The sequence below is a fragment of the Dermacentor silvarum genome, chromosome 1 (assembly GCF_013339745.2).
Source record: "Dermacentor silvarum isolate Dsil-2018 chromosome 1, BIME_Dsil_1.4, whole genome shotgun sequence".
In the NCBI taxonomy this organism is placed as follows: Eukaryota; Metazoa; Arthropoda; class Arachnida; order Ixodida; family Ixodidae; genus Dermacentor; species Dermacentor silvarum.
The window spans coordinates 162,707,265-162,730,600 of NC_051154.1; the positions used below are offsets into that span (position 1 = coordinate 162,707,265).

Sequence of the window (23,336 nt, forward strand, 5' to 3'; positions counted from 1 at the left end):
AGTACTGCACTTTTTCTTTTTTCTTTCTAGTATATGCGGTCAGCACTATCGTCATAAACATTTATTGTGGGATGTTTTTTTTTTATTGCGATAGCAGTTATATGGACACGTCAAGCAGATTTCTGCTGCCGCCGTCGCGAGGTTCCGTATAAAGTCTAAGGGTGATAAAGTCGTCGCCACGCGCCGTATGTGCGAGTGAAAACGCGCGGGGGACGCGTGCTTTCACGGAGAGCGATCGCACAGTGGAGCACAACCGCGACTTCTTCCGTTGCACCAAAGGCCGTGGGGGTATGAGAGGGAGTGGGGGCGACACTGTGCTGCTGCATCAAATGCGTATCTTGCAGACAACTGTTTCCAGCTCGTCAACAGACTCGCTAAAGTACGCAGTTCTTCTGCAGGCCGCCCAAGTTTGGGCTTTGGGCACTGGAAGCAAATGCTTTGTAAGAATGTTGATTGATGGTGGCAGTCAACGCAGCTTCATCACGGAAGAATTGTCTAGGAAGCTGAAAGCCACTGTGTTAACAGAAGAGCAGCTCACCATCTCGGGATTTGGAAACATTTCAGCACCGCGGAAATATTATCGGAAAGTACGAGTCACGCTGCATAGCCAGTGTGACTCAAACTCACTTGATGTAGAGGCTATAGAAGTTTCCGAAATATGCAATGACTTGTCAGCATTGACTGAGACAAATGTACTTGAAAAGTTGAAAAGCAAGAACTTACCTTTGGCTGACGTCAACGCAGTTCATGTCTCGCCTGAGCCTGGAATAAGCGTGCTTATAGGTGCAGACTATTACTGGCAGCTCGTCAGCGGAAGAATTCATCGACTGGACGACTCCTTGACCGCCATCGAAACTATCATCGGATGGACACTTCATGGAGATACCAGAAGTCCACCTAAGTTCTACAAGCCGGAAACCGTAAGGAACTTCAACGTATGCCTAACGGAAGCCAATGTTTCCCAGCAACTGAGGTCTTTCTGGGAAGTAGAACATCTGGGACTGACTAACGAAGAGAGACTTTCGAAAGATGACGAATCCATCCTGAATAACTTCGTGGAATCAACTATTAGACTCAATGGTCGCTATCAAGTTGAATTGCCATGGCGCAGCAATTCTTCCAAGCTTAAAAACAACCGGGATGTCGCGTTAAAGAGGCTGGAGTCCTTGCAGAGAAGGCTACATTGAGAACCAGAGTTTCAGAAGGAATATGACACTGCTATTAGGAGCTACTATAACAACGACTTCGCTGAGAAGGTCACAACGGACAGTACGAGTGAACATATCACGTACTATATGCCACACTGAGCAGTAGTGAGACGCGACAGAGCTACGACGAAAGTACGGGTGGTATTCGACGCCTCTGCTCGTGCTGCGGACTCACCTTCACTCAACGATGTCTTGTGGACAGAGCTGAATTTGAACCCCAACATCCTCGACTTATTGCTGAAGTTTCGCAGCTTCAAGATTGGAATTTCCACCGACATCGAAAAAGCATTTCTGAACACGACCGAAACGCGTTTCGTTACTTCTGGTTTGAAGAAGGGTCTTCCAATATTGAAGAACTGTGCATGACAAGGGTTCCTTTTGGCGCCTGCAGCAGTCCCTTTCTCCTCGCTGCAACTCTGCGACACCACTTCCAACTGGTAGAAGACAAATACCCTTCTACTGCCAAACTATTGAAAGATAATTTCTACATTGATGACTTGGTCATTGGAGCACAGAACAAAGAAGAAGCGCAGCAAGTCGTTAGCGATTGCTTCAGTATCTTGAAAGAGGCAGGAATGCATCTAACAAAGTGGACGACAAATGATGGACACTTACAAAACTTTTACAATAGTAGAGACGTAAAGGTACAGTTCGATGTAGAAAACGAAAAGAAGATTCTTGGTCTCGTTTGGGATACCGACAGACATCTTAAAGCCATCACTAACAAAGATGCTTGAATCATTGAGCGAACAAAAGGTTACGAAGAGACAGATCTTAAGCTTCGCCTCACTCATGTACGATCCTTTTGGATTCTTGGCGCCTTTCGTGCTGGTAGTCAAGTTATTTATACAAAGGCTGTAGTTAGAGAAATACACCTGGGATGCGCCACTTCAGCCTTCTTATAGAGTGGAGAGCGTGGACTAAAGGCCTCAGAACTGTTAATCAGCTGGAAGTTAAGAGACATTTTGGTCAATCCCTCCTGGACAAGATTGTGCAGGTTACCATCCACGCCTTTAGTGACGCTAGCCCAGTTGCGTATGGCGCCGTGCTTTACCTTCAGATGTGAGACTTCAAGGGAGACACAATAGTTCAGCTTCTGCTAGCCAAGTCGAGAGTCGCACCTCTACAAAAGATAACTGTGCCATGATTAGAACTGATGAGAGCCCTCGTTGCAGCTCGACTAACTGCAACAGTGAAACGTACCCTAAACCTAGAGGGCATTGAAACGGTTATGTGGACAGATTCTATGATCGTGATTCATTGGCTACGCCGTTCAACGAAACGCTGGGAACAGTTCGTAGCAAATCGAGTTGCACAGATACTCTCCCTAACCGATTTGAACATGTGGAGACATTGTCCAGGTGATCAAAATCCAGCGGATTTACTGTCTAGAGGAACCACTGCGGAGCAACTCTTGCAAAGTTCGATTTGCTGGAAAGGACCAAAGTTTCTCTATACTGAGACGACTTTTGACGAGCCTTGCTACACCGAGTATATAGTCGAAATAGAAGAAACTACCTTAGAGCCACAGCAATTCAGGATACAGTCGGCCTAGAAGAGGAAACTACGTGTTTGCAAGCAGCTGCTCGACCAGTGCTTACAATTGTAAACATCAATGACTACAGCTCTTATAACCGACTGATGCGTATAACTGCATAGATACAATGATTTACTAAAAAACAGGTACACAGACGCCAGAAAGAAGGGACCTTTAGACGCAACTGAAGTACAAGAGACTGATATTTATTGGATATGTTGAACACAATATAAAGTATTTGGACCGGATGTCAGCAGAATGGACATTACACTCCAGCGGTTCAGACCATATCACGACGAATTAGGGCTTCGCTTGAGAGGTCGCCTTCAGTTCAGCAACCTTCTGGAAATTTCCAAGCACCCCATTCTGCTGACATCCGGTCCAAATACTTTATCTTGTGTTCGACATATCCAATAAATTTCAGTCTTTTGTACTTCAGTTGCGTCTAAAGGTCCCTTCTTTCTGGTGTCTGTGTACCTGCAATTTTTAGTAAATCGTATCCATGCAGTTATACGCATCAGTCGGTTATAAGAGCTGTAGTTGTTGATGTTTACAATCGTAAGCACTGGTCGAGCAGCTGCTTTCAAACATGTAGTTTCCTCTGGTGCCGTGACCAGGAAGCGGAGCCGAAGTAGAGAACCTCTTGTTTATTCGACGCTAGCGAAAAAACCTAAAAATGTGGGCGCGCGCTCGTGTCCACGCTCGCTTCTGGCTTCGTCATCTTCTCTTCTTTTTCGGAGCATAATATTCAACAGGGTGCAAGGGGAACTGGCGACGCAATCTCCCACGTGAAAGGAGGAAAAGCGGGAAAGCAGAGCGGGAGGGAGGGAGGGAGTGGTTGTGGCTTCAGCTCTGTGAGCAACTTTGCGCGGCGCCGGCGGTCGGGCACACCGTATCTAGAAAGCGATCTGCAACACGGCTTCTACCTTTGTATGCGCTGTGCTTTCGCCGCTCAGTTTCCATTGAAGCGATAGACCGCACGAACCTTCGCTCGTTGGCACCAGCGTTTTGACAGTAGTTTTCTGCGGTTATCAAGTGTGATCTATTCATGTTTGCTTGTGCGCGCTGACACCACGCTTGGTAATTCAGTTATTTTTTTTTTTTTCTCTAAAGTTTCGGTTGCTATTTTGAACGTGGCGTGTACACTGAGCAGGTGTCTCGGAGACCCATGTATTGGTGATCGGCACTACCTCCTGTGCCTTCGCGAGAGCTAAGTGGTGCGAAGCTCGTTTCTTTGATCTCCATGGTCAACTCCGTTGGCGGAGATCGCCAACGTGGTGACGTTCGTGTCGGCTGTACACGGAGACGTCACTGCTGTGCAAATCCAAGCAAGTCGATCCCCTCCAAGCGTAGTATGAGGCAGGACATTATTAGAGATTTTTTTAAGCCGCACTACGGGGCCTAATAATTTTTTTTTTTCGGCTGAACGAGCTTTTAGGACTATTTTTCAGTCCCCCCGACCTCGGAAAATTGGTTGGCAACTGTACGGAGTGCCCTAACCTAACAGCCGCACGTTGCTGCCAGCCGGAAACTTCGAATTATCCGAATAGAGCCGCGCGGCCCATTCAAGTTATCCGGTAGAATTTGCATCGAAAATGATGAGACCGCTCAAATTCTTCGAATTAACCGAGTTCGAATTATCGAGGTTTTACTGTATGCGTAAGCATTGTGCCACTTGCGCTTCTCCACGCAGCCCGGTGCCATTATCAATGTTACGAAATGTGATACGACCAGTATTGATCCTTTTCGCGGAGCAGTTTCTTCTCGAGAAATGAGATGGCACTTTCAGTGGTGCGCCGCATGTTGCCTCAGCGAAAGCGCACGAATACGAAATCATTACTACATCTGCCCTGTTTCTGTGCGATCAACTGTCGGAAAAGCAACTGGGCTTTCGCTCACGCACTGTGCTCCATTCATGCTGCAAAATGCAGAGTGGTGGATTGAAGACGTGTGCAGTAGTTGGCTGCAAAAATAGTGACTGGCATATTAAGGAATGGAATGAATATGTGTGACCAAGTTCACGGACTGTTGCAACATACGGACAGCCTGTGTGGCCTGCCCTTCTCAATGTACGACTTTCCTCGTGGATAAAAAAATTTCACTCATCCGCCAAATTGTATCGCTAATCTCAAAGAAAAAGACTTCAACCCCGGAACATCGGCAAGAGTGAGTATCTTCGCTTCCTGGCATAAGTTTCGCGCACATTATCTACACACATCTACCCCAACTCCCATGCAAATTTACGCCCACTCTATCGCTAACTTATTAAGAATATGTGAATGAGCGCAGACTTGAATCAATGCACCAAAGCATGGGTGACAGCAACTACACTGACAGCACACGAATGGTCAAAGCAGAATGTTTTGGGACGGTCCACAGGAGTAAGCGAGTTACTAGCGATAATCAATCTTTGCTGCGCGCTATTACAAAGTACAGAACAGCTACGTTTCAAGCCTTCTGTGCAGCAAGAACAAATCTATTGCAAGTGAGCATGCCAACGAGCTACTAGGCAGAAAATAATCAGATAGTGAAGTTTGTCGGTGCCCAGTCTCTGAGTCAGAAACGTGACAAGCCGCTGCTTCTAAGTATTTCCCAAATAAAGAACGAAGACCAATGCACACTGATCTTGATTCAATTCATAAGCAAAAAGTTTGGATAGCTTGGAATACATTACAGTCGAACCCACTTATAACAATATTCAAGTGCCACAAAAATTCCATTGTTATAACCGGGTTGCACGAAAAAAAATCAAAATAGGGGGATGGCAGAACTGTTGTGAGAGAACTAATGGCAGGGAGGCCAGTGCCCATCCCCACCACCTTCCTCCATCTGGCTGCTGATGGTGTTGACTCGTTTAACTGTTTAACTCTGCTTCCTGCATGCTCTGATCGTGTTTAACAAGTCTCGGCTGTTGGCGTTCAAGAATGGCACTGGTGTTGTAAAACCTCGTTAATTCGGAATTTACAGGACCGAAAAAAAAAAGTCCAGATTAACCGTATGTCGAATTATCGAGGGTATCAAGAAAACAAACAAATGTTTTCTACGTCAACACGCTTTTACTAACAGAATGAATCAGCAGAATCAAGTTTCTATTTTGTACAAAAGCAGTGCGGAAGCTGCAATTCTCGTCATCTCATGACTGATTAGCGCTCGCAGCGGCGAAGGCCTCTTGACTTCTTTCACAGCACGGCCGCAGCGCGCGTCTTTGTCTAAGACACGCTTTTCACTGCCGCGCACACATATCTAATATCTTTTCCCGGGGTCGCCACCCATCGCGATGTAGACGGTGCTCTTCATCCTCGACAGCTTTGCAATGAGTAAAAACGAAACTATTGCTTGCCGCAGCCGCTGTTGACGCGATCATGGACGGTGACCTTGCGGTTCTAAAGGCACACGACCGGCCAACGCGCGCACGTAGTCAAAACGAAACTACCGTTTGCTGCAACTGCGGATGAAACCGCAGTCACTATCGATGTCACCATGGATGGTGACTACTCAGTTATGAAGACGCGCGTACCGAGTGAAAATGAAACTACTTTATGCCGCAACCGTTGCGGGCGAAAGTCGCGGCCGCTATTGACGCGATCGTGGATGGCGACTACGCAGTCATGAAGGCACGCGGCCAACGTGGTGCTATGCGCGGCAGTAAACACAAGAATAAAGAAGCGTTCCGGCGTTGCTGTCATTCCAGTGCGATTTTCACTGATGACTATGGCGATGCGAACTCTGTCCCTTTGTTTCGGTGAACGCTAACGCCGTTTTCGCTCTATTGCGTAGCACATTTGCTTTGCGTCGCTCCGCCAACCCAGTGCTATCACGGCTACCACCGCATTGGCGTGGTCCATTCTTGTTTCCGAGGGTGGTGCAACATAGAGCTATGGGCGCAGCCCATCCGTGTTCGGATGGGTGGAAGGTCAACAGGAGAGAGGTGTGCGAGGCTGGAGATGCGGAGAAAAATGGAAAAATTGGAGGGCGCTTAAGCTTCGCCTTTAAGAGTGGAACACGATAGCGTTATCGTGCCCCATTCGCATCGCATATTTCTTTCAGTGGGCTTTAGCAACACCGAACGTGGCAAAGCCAGCTTACAAAGACCAAGCCTACACCGATCCCCTTGAAGTCAGCTTCACTTTTAAACAGAAATGCATTTCTGGGAAGACGTTTTTCCAGGGGCAATATAAGTCGTTTTATATTAAAATGCAAAGGCCCTAGCACCTTTTTTATTATTATTTTATTAATTGTTTGCTATTGCCCCGACGTGCGCGTGTCCAAAACGCGTTAGGCAGGCGAAGTCCCAATTTGACATGCCGAGGATGCGAGTGCCATCTGGATTGCACTTTTGCAAGTAACCTACCCGTGCGTGCCGCTGTTATGAATGCTGGTAAAAGGATTTGTGGTTTGAGTTTCCTCGTAACACAATTGTTTTCTCGTACATTCAATTACAATTCGACGCCACCATGTCTGTAGGTTGTGGTTAAGTCGTACTTTACCATTTTTCTTACGGATTTCACTTGAGAAATTCAATTTTATTGCGATAGCAATTATATGGACACTTCAACCGGATTTCTGCCGTCGGCGTCGCCGTCGCCGTCGCCGTCGCCGTCGCCGTCGTCGTCGCCGTCGCCGTCGCCGTCGCCGTGAGGTTCCGTATAGATAAAATCTTCACCGCGCGCCGTATGCCCGAGCGCAAGCGTGCTGGGACGCACGCTTTCACGGAGAGCGAACGCACTTAATCCCCCACGCGCAAGCAACGAAGCGGGAAGCCAGCGCCGGAGGGAGGGGGGGGCACTTCTACTGTGCCAACAACCGCGCTCGTCGCTCGGCCGCACGGTCTCTTATCTCTCCCGCGCGCAAGCAAGGAAGCGGGAAGCCAGCGCCGGAGGAAGCGGGGGGGGGGGGGGGGGGGGGGGGGGGGGGGGCGCACTTTTCTTCTGCCAACAACCGCGCTCGTCGCTCGCCGCACCGTCTCTTATCTCCACACGGCTCTGACCTTTATGAGCCGTGCATTCGCGGCTCAGTTCCTGTTGAATTGTTCACCAAAACCTTGCACCACGTGGAGGGCCTGCGCGGTCGGGGTGATTCGGTATGATTTTCTCCTTCGCTAACACCTTGCGCCACGCGGAGGGCCTGCACAGTCGGGGTGGTTGGGGATGATTTTCTCTGCCACGGATGCTGACGGCGGATTTTCTGCGACACGGGGTCCTTAACGCTATCGCCTTAAAACCGCGTGGCAGTGTGCAATGGCTCGGAATTGCTTGCTTTCTTTTTAACGCGACAGCATTAAGGGCCCCGTGTCGCAGAAAATCCGGCATCAGCGTCCGTGGCGGAGAAAATCATCCCAAACCACCCCGACCGCGCAGGCCCTCCGCGTGGTGTTAGGGAACAAAAATTGAATTTCTCACAGTGAAATCCGCCAGAAAAATGGCAAAGTACAACTTTACCACAACCTACAGACATGGTGGCATTGGACTGTAATTTTAATGTACGAGAAAAAATAATTCTGTTATGAGGAAACTCAAACACGAACCCCTTTTCCAGCATTTCTACCATACCAACAGCCGCGCGCTTGGGTAGGCTACTTGCGAAAATCTTATCCAGATGGCGCTCGCATTTTCGGCAGGTCAAATTGGGACTTGGCCTGCCTAATGCGTTTTGGACACGCGCGCTCGTTGGGGCAAAGATCCTAGTGCCTTCACATTTTATGTAAGACGACTTATATTGCCCCTGGAAAAACGTCTTCCCAGAAATGCATTTCTGTTTAAAAGTGAAGCCGACTTTAAGGGGATCGGTGTAAGCTTGGTCTTTGTAAGCTGCCTTTCCCACGTTCTGTTTTGCAGTGAAGCCTACTCAAAGAAAAATGCGATGCGAACGGGGCCGATAACGCTATCACGTTTCACTCTTAAAGGCGAAACTTAAGCGTCCTCCCATTCTTTTTTCTTTTCAGGGAGTTCGCATTCCATTATCTTTCGGCACGGACACCCAGTAGCCAGACTTCGACGTTATAACGGATAATGCGTCCTGGGGGCATTGTAGTAAGCAGGTTATTTCACCATAGAAAACATACGAAAGTTGACAGTGCAACAGCTTTTCATTGTTATAACCGATATATTGTTAAAACCGGCATCGTTATAAGTGGGTTCGACTGTATTAGCATCACTTTTAAAACAAGCACATATGCGCTGCTCGTGCCATTTGGACACACCTTAATGAGCTCCGAAAGCGCTTTTACATGTCCTCTGAGGCTGTGGCCAAAGCTTCATGTCACCCACCCAGTCAGCGTCTACGATGTCTCCCGAAACAGGTTTCCTGAGCTGCACCGGGCATCATGTACATCCATTGTGACCACGAAGGCAACAGGGGGCAGCTGAGGCAAGCAATGGACGCATCAGCACGTGATCAAACATGGCAGTGCTCATGGGATCGCCACGAAAAGGGTCAATAAACGATCACTGCGGCTACACGAACTGCTGTGGACGGTGGCGCAAGGTTAATTAATGACGCAAGCAAACTACTGCAGGTGGCGGCGCCAGGTGCGCTGATGACATTCCTATCATTATAAACCATTATCGCTCTTTAGCGCCTTATCCATCCGCGTCGAGCCATTATCAACTGCATACTCCAACGACGGCTGCGTATGGCAGGGCCGCGCGGGCCCAACTTGAAAGTGATCTGCGATGGGGGCAGAGTGCGCCGAGTGCTGATAGCTTTGTGTGCGCTGTGTTCTCTTCACTTCGTTCGCATTGAAATGAGACACAGCGCGAAGATCAGTACACTCACTGCTGCTGCGGCGCTTTTCAAGCGACGCTTGTTTTGGCTCAAGTTTCGGTAGCGTTGTTGTGGCCACGCAAAAAGACCCGGCTGCTCCGGCGCCGGATCACGTGATGTGCGCGGCCAATCTGGGCTGCGATTTTGTGGCGATGCCTTCGGCTCGATTATATGCCTCTCATATCATCCACCGTTCACGGCCGGCTGAACGCTTTGGTGACACATGCAGGACGTCGTTCTGACCACTGACAAAGTGCGAAAAGGAATATCATCGGAGAAGGAATCGCTACAAAATCGCCGTCCAGGGTCGCTTGGTGTGTTGCGGGGAGGGAACGAGAAGTGGGTTGGCGAGTGCTCTGCCGGGCTTCCCTCGCCTCAGATCAGTATCGGTGACCAGTTGGGAAGGCCACGCGTGGTGCGTTCCACTGAAGAGCAGGCTGCGTTTGAGCAACGGTGCCGCGAACTTGCCCGGAAAAGGGCTCGTCATCGACGTGCTGATTCTAGCGTGAGGGCTTTCGAAGCCCAGGTGAAACATTAACGAAGAGCCGCAAACGTCGAGTTGCAGGAGCAGGATGTTGAAGCCAAACGTCAACGAAGAGCCGCTGACCCCGAGTTGCGGGAGTGCGATGTTGAGGCCAAACGTGAGCGCCGTCTTGCCCTCCAGCAACCCAACAACGGTGGTGCTCACCTCGGCAACGCTAGCACCAACTTCCCCGGTGCAGCGGCCAGGTTTCAACGCGAGTTTTTCAACGGGAACTTCGGAGCCAGTTGCAGTGCGTGTGACAGGTGGTTCGAGCATAACGTGGTACTCATCAGTGCAATTCGTTCCAAGGAACACCGAAAAAATGCACAAGCTTCGCTTAGCCCCATTTTCCGGTAGGGGAAGGGGTGGTCATTTTTTTGTTTTATACATTGATTTTTTTATAGCGGTGCTGCATATGGCGTTGCTGTGCGGGCCCTATCTTGAAAGCCATCTGCGATGGGGACCACTGTGCCGAGTGCTGATAGCTTCCTCTGCACTATGTTCTCGCTGCTTTCGTCTTACGTGACGGACAGATGATTTCCTTCACAGGGTAGGCATAGAAATGCTTTCGCATTTAAAAATAAACTAATAAAAAACCCCGCTGTGACCGTAACAACGCTTCAGCACACCGAAGGTTGCATTGATCTTTATGCAAGCCTCGTCCAATAGTGGCACTGGGAACGAGGGTCCGCGCTTTTTACTCGATGTGTTGGCAGTTTATGGCACTCATCTTCGGTCCTCATCAAACATGAGGTAGTGCGCTCTTGTAACGGTTCATTTTCCAAACCGTTGCAAGACTCTAGCCCAGGTTTGCACGTTCGTAATATACACAATGCACTAGGGGCACGATCTTGTACGTGTTCCAAAATGGAACGGAGGCCGTCCGTTCCATCGAGCCGCACACGATTGGTCAATTTGATCGTCGCAGTTCAAATTGACCAATTGTGTGCGGCTCACGGTTCAAATTGACCAATCGTGTGCGGCTCGATGCAACGGACCGCCTCCGTTCCATTTTTGAACGCGTACAAGATTGCGCCCTAGATGACAGTGCTTCTGTCTGAGACTGCTTTTATTACTTTTGTGGGGACGCGTTGTCACGTGGGTTTTTTTTTTTTTTGCAGGCTTTCTTCTCTCTTTCTTTTTTGTCAGAATAAAGGACCTCACAAGACCTAGATTGCTGTATACACTGTTATCGGTCATTTGTCGACGTATTCCACAACCTTTGCATTGGTACCTTATTGAATATGTGAGGTAGTAAATGTTACCTCATTAAACTTAAATATTATATTTAGTTGCTTGTTCACAATGACAAAATTTTTTTAAAAAACGAGCTAGCATTAACAAAATCCTATTAACATGGAGCGGGTGCTGTTTGCGGTATGCCCTCGGTTATTTTTTTTCTTGGTCACATTTATTGGCACATCCAGTATGTAACTTACAGGTGGTTTCTGAGAAACCTGTGTGGGTTTCCTTTGTAGCTTCATGCTACAGTCGTGTGGATGCCAATTTTTCGGTCAGGAATTTTGCTTGCCTAGCGGGCTTCTGCGGGCAGATTTGCCACGACCTTGTACAGTTAAACCTGCTTATAACGAACCTCCATATAACGAATTCCTGGATATAACAAAGTTTTTCTATTCCCCGCCGTTACTCCATAGAAGCACATGTATTTGAGCCCTCTACGTAACGAAGTGGCAGCGGAAGACCCCCTCGAAATAACAAATTTTCCCCGCCGACAACCTAGAGATTTCGCCCCAAATTTTGTCATTTTTGCGCGAGCAGCAACCGGAAGCACCTTCTCCGCCGCAACGGAATGCGAAGCGAGCGCACGTGTGCATGCGTGCGAGCGTGTGCAAGGCAGGCCTGCATCCCTCGACCCGGCGATCTTGCTGCCGCGGGCATGACCTTTCCCCCTCCCTTCATTCAAACCTGATCCTGCCGCTTGCTGCAGCTGGCCTAGCCTGCCAAGCCCGCACTCTCCTTTTCCAGTTGATGTTGCTGACGCGCTGGCAGACGCTGTGACACATCACACTCGATGAGCACAGACACGCGCTGTCAAACGCTGGCGGCATGTCGAAGCGCCGCTGCAGAAAGGAGCGAAGTGACCTTCGTGCTGTTGTCTATCGCTTCAACACAAACTAGCTCTGAGAACACACCGCATGCACAAAGCTACGAGCCGCCGACGCACCTACACTGCCTAGACTCTGCCACAACGCAGATCGCTTTCAAGATACGGCCCGCGCGACGCCGTGCAGTACACAGTTGATGCCAGAGTACACTACAACACTGCCCGGTATCCCTCCCCCCTCGCTCCCTCGCTGGTGCCTCGAGCGCAACAGAAGAAGGTGCGCTTCCTCCCTGCTTTTCTTTCTTGCGCGCACGAGATTTAGTCGCGGTCATGGGCTCGCCTCGCACGTTTTCACTCGCACATACAGCATACGGCGTGCGACGACTGCGTTATCGCCCTTGGACTTTATACGGAACATCTATAAGCCAAAACCAATTTTAGGGCTACAACGCGTCATAGGACACCATCTTTATATAGCAAATACGGATCTCAAGGGCCATACTTTCTCTGGCAGAAACCAAAAATATGTCATAGTTGTCGGCCCCGGCACTTTGGGCGGCCAATGCCATCGTCAAGCCACTAAGCCAAGCGACATGAAAAGTCAAAATGGCCACTTGGACCGGCGTGGGGTGGCAGTTGGCAACATATGATGTGGGAACGGTCCCGCAGTTTTGACGCAACAGCGGGGTTACCAATGTATTGGGTTCTATGGGAGCTGTGCCGGGACTGGCCGAAAACGACGTAACAGCGGGGTTCTACTGTAACACTATACGACGCTACGACACAGTTGTGACGCTCGCTCTTCGTTTCCGATGCCTTGTGCTTGTGCAAAACGACACGCATCCAGTACCTGGTGTGACATTCAAAGGGTGAGTGCTTCGACGAAAACAGAAAACTGGTGCGCATTACAATCGAGGGCGCATTAGAATCGAGTAAATACAGTAAGCGTTTCTTTTTCGAATTTTCATGCCGAACCTGCATATAACGAAATCCTCTTTATAACGAAGTTTTTCGGAAATTTGTCAATTTCGTTATATCCAGGTTTAACTGTAGTGTGTGGGTTCTTGGTGTCTCACAGGAGACCAACCACCGCGGGTTCGAGCTTAGCGAGCCACAGGGCCGCGTCAGCCGTCGCCTCCAGCACCGCTCGCGCGCGAGCTCAGAGGCCGCAAGGGGCTACCGAGCGACGCACGCAAAAACACAGTAAAGCCCTGAGTTGACGGAAACCGTTTACTGAAACCGTCGGCACCAGCACTGCACAAACACCCGCGCGGCGGGGAGCCAAAGGGGTCCCGCACCAGAGCGAAAATACAATAACAGGCGCCTATAGCACGTCGCGGCGAGAGCACAGGCTCAAGCTGGGACACGCCGCTAGGAAAAGTCCCGGCGGCTATGCTACTTGCTCTGGCGATAACCAATGGGTCAACTTGCGAGAGCACGGGCAATATCCTTCGGCTTAGGCTTTCGGCAAGTGCGGCTCGGCGAGGTACGACCTCGCGCGAGCACTAATGGCACCGCTCGTCGGCTTAGCGTCGGGAAAGGATCAGCACAAAGTACGCGCTCCCCGCACGGGCAAAGGCACCGTGCGCGAGCTCCAGTCCTAGTCACAAAGGTGTCGGCGGACGAGAGGAAAGCATGAACGTACCGTGCGCTGGTCCCGGAGAGAAGTCCCGAGGCACGCTCCGCCGCTAGCAGCCGACAACCGGCCGCGTAGTGACGTCAGCGCCCCGCCCTCACCACAAACCGCCGTGTGCGCAGCGCCACCGCGGGAACCGGTTAGGCGGCGCGGGCGGAGAAGGAGGCCAGCGGGGAACGATGGCGAGGGATGGCAGAGCAGGCGAAGCCCGCGCAATCATGCCGGCGCAACCCTCAATCCCCACAAGTGTTCTGCACTCAAATAAAGAACTTTTTTTTTTCATCTGTCTGTATTTCACTCATAGTGACCTTTACCAAGCTGCTCCAAGATGCGTATTTACTGCTCTGAAACTGAAAATTCATGCTCCAAACCTGCTCCAAAGTACCAAATTTGCTGCTCCCAGAGCTGCTCCAAAACTTCCTTGGCCGCTTCCATTCCTGGTCTATATTGTTGGCGGTCGCATAATCTCAAGTTTCCGAGACCCTGGTGCAAAGCGTTCGCTCACATTGTGAAAGCAAGTTCGTGGTCCTCGAGTGAGATCTGTTCATGTTTGCTGGTGCGCGCTTGACACAGTTAAGAACCTTACTTCGTGTATTTGTCTCTTTGCTATTGCCATGAATACTCTGCCTTTCTTGCAGAACTAAAGTTCCTTTTCTCTTTTTTCTTTTTTTGATCAGGATTATTCATATCTTTGTACCCTTTCGTTTTAATTTGTGGGCACCAACTGCAGGCACCAAGCATAGTCAGCCATGGTGTCCAAGATTTACAACACCGCACGGTGCAACACGCGCAAATCTTGGATGCTGTGAGCCACATCAATGCATTGCTCTCAGTGTGATCTGCACCGCACACGCTGGTGCTCATAACCAATTATAGCCCGACCTACTTGCAATTTGCAAGTGCTTACTAACAAGATACTATGCACCAAGAATGCTCTGGGACTTTGTTAAGTTGTTTTTACTGCTGAAGCTTTAAATCCTCAAAGTAACAGAATTTGCGCTTTAACTAAGTTTTTTGCTGCAAGTGCAACTTTGTTATATCGAGGTTTGACTGTATAACAATTATCGGTTATAGCAATAGGATTTTCTTGGCACTTGAATATTATTATAATTGGGTTCGACTGTATTCCTTGGAGAAAGAAGCTGCTCAAAACTTTTTTTATTATTATTTGTACTAGAGACTTGAAAATACAGGCAATTGGAAAGGTTTCCATGCAGATTTCAAATATGCAATTAGGTTTTCTGTAGCTGCTGTAGTTCTCGAGTTATACTCAATGACAAAAATATAGCTATCTTTACGAGCACTTCTTTATGTACTAAACTTCCACAAAAAGTACCATGCTCTAGCTTATTTAGCTATTTGTAGATTGCACAGAGTGCCAATACCTAGCCAAAAATTAGTTTGAAAAAATAAAGTTCACTACCAATTCTTACACATTTGAAACTCAGTGTGACAAATGTGAATGTAACAAATGATTAGATATAACAAAATAAATGTAAAATGGTTCTCATCAATAGTATCAGCATGTAACAAATATATTAGGAGTGTGCGGATCATTTTTAGGGTAAATAGTGACTATTCAATTTGAAGACCTAATCAAATTGGGCAATATTGTATTTGTTATTCGAAAGTTTTGAATATTCGTACACTCCTAGAACATATGCCTTTAACAAATATCGGATGTAATAAACATGCTTTCATGTCAGCTGTGACCTCATTATGATTAGATTTAACTGCGTATGGGTTCCTGTAGGCCGTTCATCATATCTGTGCTTAGCTCCTTGCTTGCCATTAGGGGGGTTTGGAGAAAGAGCAGCCATCCTGAGAAAGTGACGTAAGCTTCAAGTTAGAAGGGGTAGGCAGTGCTGCCTATGTAACAGTTGACACCTCTTGATATTTCCTTTATTTCTTGCTTTCCTTCTAAATCAAGAAACTGTTAAACATATTACATCATTGCATTTTTTTGTTGATTATGAAGAAAAGCACTAATTCTTATAAAGCTAACTTTAGCCTTGTGCATCTGTCACTCATGTGCATTTTCTTGTTTTGCTTTGTTTGACAACATATATCTGTCTTAGAAATGTTCTGGAAGTCAACTGGTTTCTAGTCAACAACTTGTCAACAAGTCTTTTTTTTTTTTTTTCAACATTAAGGGTGTATTTTTTTAGTTTCTTCGGCAATGTAGGCCTCTTCATTTGAGTTTTATGTGCTTGTTAACAACCTAGCTTCCTTTATTTCTCCTCCTCTCACTGGATGGCTTGAAAGTATTATATATCAACAATAAATACTTAAAAGATACACCTACTGCATGCAATGCCAATCAAAGTTAATAAAATATCATGTGACTTCAGTGTTCAAAATCACTGTTGCATACTGCTTAGTCAGTAAGCAAAACACATTTGTGGAACAGATTAAAATAAGAAGTACTCTAATGTCAGCATTGACCTTGGAGTTGAGTCATCTTGAAGACTCTGGTGTCTGTGCTACTGTAGTGACAGCAGCATTGGCGTCGCAAGAGAATTATGTAGACGCGAGGCACGAGCAACTGGCACGCTCCGGCACGGGCTAACGTTCTGAGACAGATGCAAAAAATGGTACGTTGAGAGATCGGGTGTCTGTTTTTCTTCTCCCGCGAGAGCCCTGAGGCTTTACCGGTCTATGTGGTCACTCGTCAGCACAGTTTGGTGACCTCGGACGGGATACTGCCATACGCTCCTTGGTAGAGATGACCATGGACCAGACCAACGCTTCAAGAGCTCAAGGCCAGAACCCTTTCGAGGAACGCGGTGAGCCCTCCTCTTCGGCCATCGCCGTCCGCCTCCAACAGTACTGGGACCAGCATCCCTCGGCGTGGTTTCTTCAGGCCGAATCGCAATTTCAAGTCGCTGGTATCTGCTCTCAAGCCTCAAAGTTTCATTACACCGTTGCAGCGCTCTCGCCCGCCGCCATTGACGAAGTAGCAGATTTGTTGAACGCCCCATTGTCTACCGCCACCTATGACGATCTCAAGGCAGCCCTGCTACAGCGCACAGCAGCTTCACAGCATTCCCGCATCCAGGAGCTTCTGTCCACTGAAGAACTCGGCGACCGACGCCCTAGTCAAGTTCTTCGCCGAATGAGGCTGCTGCTTGGAGACAACGCGAGATCCATCGACGACACGCTGTTATGCGAATTGTTTTTGCAACGACTCCCAGCTAACGTGCAGATGGTCCTGGCCACAGCCTCTACCATGGATCTTACTGGACTTACCGCTTTGGCCGACAAAGTCGTGGAAGTAGCCACCCCAACCATCACAGTCACGACATCGTCACCGGGTGACAATACAACTGCTCTGCAAACCCTTTTGTGCTCTTCAGCAGCGCAATCTCTGCTCGACTCCTTGTGTGAGCGCCTGGAACGCATCATCTGTGCAGCAGAACATCGCCACACGTCATCTCGTCGCCCACGCAGCCGTAGTTCCAGAAAATCAAGACGCACGATTACCCACAATGAAACATCACCTACAACGTCTGGCGTTTGCTACTACTACCGTCGTTTTGGAAACGACGCTCGTCACTGTCAGCGTCCCTGCGCTTGGCAGGGAAACAGGCCGGCCGACCTCTAACGGCGTCGAGTGGTCCAGCCCAACACACAAGTCGCCTTTTCTGCGTGACGGACAGAGTTACGCGACAACTGTTCTTAGTCGATACAGGAGCTGATGTCAGCATTCTCCCCGCCCACCACTCCGACTGAAAAGCGACACCTTTGTCGTTTTTGCAAGCCTTCAACGGCACCAGGATTCCAGTTTTCTCGTCACGCTCCGTCATGCTAAATCTTGGCCTTCGACGAGCGTTCTGCTGGATTTTCCTGGTTGCAGACATACGTCGTGCAGTCATTGGAGCAGACTTCTTGCACAACTACAGACTCCTTGCCGACGTCCAACGACGCCGTCTCATCGACTCCGTGACCCAGCTATCCGTCCCCGACGTCTCATCATCAGTCACATCGCCAATCGCGCCTATTTCTGCCATGTTGGACGAACCTTGCGCCGCGCTCCTACACGAGTTTATCACCTTGACGTGCCTGCCGGACTGGACGCAACCGATGCAACATGACGTGTGCCATCACATCGTCATCTCCGGCCCACCAGTCTATTTCCAACCCCGGCGTTTGTCCCAGGAGAAACTCAAGATCGCTCGTGCCGAGTTCGAACATATGCCGCAACTTGGCATCATCCACCCTTCCTCCAGTAATTGGGCATCACCATTTCACATGGTGCCTAAGACGGGACACTGGCGCCCATGCGGTGATTACTGGGCACTAAACAATGTTACAGCTCCTGATCGCTATCCTCTCCCGAACATTCAGGACTTCGTTGTAGCGTTGCACGGTGCGACAGTTTTTTCTAAGATTGATCTCGCTCGCGCCTATCATCAAGTACCGGTTGCTGAATAAGACATTCCCAAGACCACCATTACCACACCCTTCGGTCTTTTTGAATTTCTCTGCATGCCTTTCGGCTTGCAGAACGCGAGCCAATCGTTTCAGCGTTTCATCGATTCCGTCACCTTAGGCCTGCCTTTCGTTTTTGCATACATTGACGACCTTCCTGTCGCAAGCTCTTCTGCAGAAGAACATCTTCACCACTTCCGGTTGTTGTTTTCATGCCTTGCCAGTAAAGGAATTGTCATCAATGCCGCCAAGAGCAAGTTCGGTCTACCCGAACTCGAGTTCCTCAGTCATATCGTTGACACTAACGGCATTCGACCACTGCCGTCCAAGATTCGCATCATCGAAGACCTTCCCCGACCGACCACACTCACCAAGCTTCGCCAATTTCTCAGATTCGTGAATTTCTACCGCCGATTCATCCCCAATTGCACACGACTTATGGCTCCACTAGATGCTCTGCTGGTTTACAAACTTAAACAAGTGCTTCAGTGGAATGAAGAGGCCACCAACCACAAGAGTCAAGTCTGCCCTCGCCGACGCCATGCTGCTTAGACACCCAAAGCCAGACGCACCCACTGCCATCATGACCGACGCTTCAAACACCGCCGTTGGTGCCGTTCTGCAGCAATTCATCGACAATGCGTGGCATCCACTCACCTTTTTCTCCAATAAATTGAAGCCTGCGCAGTCCCGCTACAGCGTGTTCAGCCGTAAATTACTCACCGTTTACCTGGCTATCAGACATTTTCGCCATTTCCTAGAAGGACGTGCATTTACTATCTTGACAGACCGCAAGCCCCTTGGGCACGCAATGACCCATTCGGCGTTATACTCACCCCGCGAGAGTCGACACCTTTCCTACATCTCGTTTACACACATGTGGCGGAACGAGTTTACAACAATGTTCCGCCACATCAAGGGCACCAACAACGTTGTAGTCGACGTTCTGAGTCGCGTCAATGCCGTTTCCATGTTGACGTCGGAGCCTTTCGTCATCGATGTCGACTTAATCGCCAGTCAACAGCGTGATGACACCGAACTTCGTACACTTTGGAATTCGTCAACGTCCCTGAAATTACAGGACGTCGTTATGACTCCAGATGGTACGACCGTCGTCTGCGACTACCGACACACCTAAACCATACATTCCAGCATCCCTTCACGGACGTCTATTCGAAACCGTGCTCGACCTGTCGCATCCTGGCATACGCGCGACACAAGCTTCTTTCTAGTCGTTTTGTTTGGCCTCGGCTAAACGCGCAAGTTCGCAATTGGGTTCGCTGCTGTTTGTCGTGTCAACGCTCCAAGATCCAGCATCACCCCATTCCGCCTGCCAAGTCTTTTCTTCCACTGGATGCTCTTTTTGACACCATACAACTGGACCTCATCGGCCCTGTCGCACCTTTGAAAGGTTTCTGCTACATACTGACATGCATCGACCGCTATACACGGTGGCCAGAAGCTACACCTATATCTGACATCTCAGCGCCCACTGTTGCAGCAGCTTTCGTGTCTACATGGATTTCAAGGTTCGGCTGCCTATCCACAATAGTCACCGATTGCAGTCAACAGTTTGACTCGGCACTCAACGAGCTACTCAAGCTACTCGGAACGACACGTTTTCACACGGCTGCTTACCACCCGCAGTCCAATGGACTTGTTGAACATTTTCACCAGCACCTCAAGGCCTCCCTTATGGCGCATGAATCGCTGGAGAAGTGAGTTCTACATTTGCCTCTAGTCTTACTTATCATCAGAGCTGCACTCAAGAGCGACCTAGGTTGCTCCTGTGCTGAGCTCGTCTACGGCTCTCACCTACGCCTTCCATGCAATTTCTTTTTTGCCAGGCGTTAACACTCGGATTACTCCAGGTCGGGGCATACCCTAACCTCGCGCTGTTACACAGAATCTATCCAGCGATACAATTGACCAATGTTTGCAAGCTATGCTCAGACCTAGCTGACTTGGAACATATGCTCTCGCGGTGCCCCGCGTTACGCGACGATGATGATGTCACGTCGTCAAAATGGGAGGCTGCCTTAAGCAGCCCCGATTTTGAAGCACAACTATGGGCTGTCCATCGGGCCCGCGACGCATCAGAGAGGCTCGGCCTTTCTGTACCGACGTGGGAGCGGCTCGCTACGGGCTGACGCGTGTTCCGAGGGACCGTAATAAAGTTTTATCATACCATACCATACCAACAAAACACTTATGCCATCATCTGCCGACTACGTTACCGAACTGCAAGCTTTCTTCAGCCAGATACACCCCGTGCCTACATGTTCACAAGAAGCAAGGTCTCCATACGTTTCTCCCGCACTCACCTCTGCTACCCACGTTTTCGTGCGTAACTGTGCCGTGCGGAAGCCTTTGCAGCCATACTACTCCGGGCCGTATTGTGTTCTCGAGCGTCATCCGACGACTTTTGTCGTGAACATCAACGGCCGATCAGACACAATTGCCCTGGAACGTCTCAAACCTGCCTAAATTGAAGCACCCGCGCCATGGGCCCCACCAATGTGCGACGCAACCCTGCTGCATCCTTCGACACCGCCTCCGTGCGTGACACCCAAGACCAACGCCAAGACATGCCGCGTCACGTGGACTTTCCATCATTCATCGAACTTTCCTCCTCTCTAGGGGGGGGAGCCCTCTGTAGCTGCAGCAGCATCGGCGTCGCATGAGAATTGCATAGACGCTCGCGTCTACACGAGGCACGAGCGGCTGGCACGCTCCGGCACGGGCTAGCGTTCCGAGACAGATTTAAAAAATGCTATTCTAAGAGATCGGGTGTCGGTTTTTTTCTCTCCCGCGAGAGCCCTGAGACTTTACCGGTCTACGTGGTCGCTCGTCGCCACACTACCAATCAATTACAACTATATTCCCAACTTCAATCACAGGGCCCCTTTAAGAGGCCACCACTGATGTGATATATATCCTGTGCAAAGAGCGTGACATGCTTCTCTATTTCTTTTTATCTCTGCAGATGACCCTGCTCGAGTGCTAACCCATGAAGTTGCAGGAGTTCCCAACTCGGTGCTAAAGATGCTTTCTGAGCTGTTTTCAGACAGCACAACAGCTGAACTTTTCTACTTGAATGATGTTGCTGTCTTGGTGGACATTGTAGCCAGGCAGCTAAGTGACCTGCCGCCTGGTGATAAGGTAGGCTGTAGATGGGCATTCTGCACTTTTCGACTAGACCTACTTGTAGCAGCCCTTGCACAAATGGCACAAAACTAGAATGAACATAGTAAAAGACAGGACAGTGCTTTTCTTGTGTGTGCTGTTAGCTGCTTTGTTCGCAAATTACCAGTTGTCATTTGGCTTTTTCTCTGAGTCATCAGCTGCAAGTTTCTTTTCAACACATTTTAAGAATGCACCTTGTGCAATTGTAGTGGTGGTTTGTATTGGTCATGATGCCGAAAGTTAGTGCAGACATTAGGCAATTCAATACTTCATTGGCAGGGTGTCATCTTTTAGCTCGATCTTTATTTCACAGGTCTCATGTTGAGACCTCAGACCTGTGACCTGTGAATTCGCCTTGACGTTGCCTTTACTCGATAATATGCAGATCTCAGCGACCTTGGGGACAACTCAAAGTGGAAATAGTATATGGCCAGGTGCCTGAAACTCTGCAGCATGTATTTTGCAACTGTCCTCCCTATGTGAGAGAGGCAGACATTGACCTCTGTACTGGCAGGCATTAGAAGGCCAGCATTATCAGAATCTTCTATTTTGAGCATATGATGTGACCTCATAGCAGCAAAACACACCAAGTGCATTTGTGGATTATTTGCTGGACTTGAGGCTTAAAAGGACCACTTTGTTATGTGGTAGTTGTATAATATGGATGCCTTCTTTTTGTCCTCCTCCTCATTCTTTTTTTGTCCAATTTCCTAATTCCACGGTGCAGACTGGGAATCCAAAGCATACTAGCTCAGGCCAACAGCTCTGCCTTTCCTGTAAATTTTCTCTCCCCTAGCTCATGTTGAGTTATGCAAAGAACATTCTCTGTTATATGAGAATGTTTCCAGTTTGATAAGGATAAAGGGTGTGACATGTCGTGGCTGTACACAAGCATGATGAAAGACGAGTGAAGACGAGTGGAGAAAACACACTATACGTAGAGTGAAGTTTACTAACGTATGTGAATTTTAAGAGCAACAGCTAGTGGTCTATGGACTACCTGACTTGTTATTTGCAGCATTTAGTGCACTTGCGGACCATTTTCATTCGCCTATACTTCATGAGTGAGTCCTTGAGGTGTTATACATGTATCCATTATTTCCACTTGGGCAGCATGCAGTGCCTGCATGGCACCATTCATTTCATGTGAATGTGTCCACCATGATGTGTCCGCCCACACTCCCTGTATTAGTAGGAAGGTTAAGGGGAGTTGCACCTCAGAGATCCATTTTTATTGATAATAAACCTAATAGGATATAATTTATGTACAATATAGAGTTTATTCTCCTATTTTTGAATACTATTTTAGCATTGATAATAAACCTAATAGGATGTAATTTATGTACAATATAGAGTTTATTCTCCTATTTTTGAATATTATTTTAGTTTCTCAATATGTTATTTGATTATTTTTCTGTACCACCTGGAAGTAGAAAAAATAGGGTTTTTTGTGAAAGGTTTCAGCTTTGTAACAGGCCTGGAAGAATGTTATAAAATGGCCTAATTGCTATTTATAAGCAAATAATTGCAAGGTACACTACAAAATGATTTTCTTTCAACTTTATTATATAAGAAAAAAAATTTAGTCTGGGCTATAGTTATCAAGTAGAACATTCATGATTGGTTTTCTAAAGTTAACATGACAAGATTACTCTATATTACAGTAAAGTCCTAAATACTTACAGTCCTCAGAACCTTGTCCGTGATGAAATTTACTTAGCTCCTGAGACACATCTACAGGCACAGTAGAAGGCTGCAAGCAACCATGGTATTGATGATACATGGGTGACATCAGCCCATACTTTGTATGGCCATTGGCTTAGCAAGAAATGCCACTCTTTATAGTAACAAATTAACCTTTCTCTCCTCAATAAAATGTGATATGCTTTCCTTATATATTGGGTACAGCACACTTGATCAACCGGGCAACTGGTATCCCATCAATACTGGGCATTATCCTCTTGAAGCCCCTCATACATTATACACTA

At 48.4% G+C, this 23,336-nt stretch overlaps 1 protein-coding gene across 2 annotated transcripts in view; it reads left to right on the plus strand.

Moving 5' to 3' along the window:
- The window catches only part of LOC119436322 (NCK-interacting protein with SH3 domain), a 76,670-nt gene that overhangs the window by 48,178 nt on the left and 5,156 nt on the right, over positions 1-23,336 (plus strand). For both annotated transcript variants that reach the window (XM_037703141.2, XM_037703140.2), the window contains exon 11: positions 21,149-21,324. In XM_037703141.2, coding sequence (XP_037559069.1) covers positions 21,149-21,324 — 176 coding nt within the window. The remainder of the gene's footprint in view (positions 1-21,148; positions 21,325-23,336) is intronic.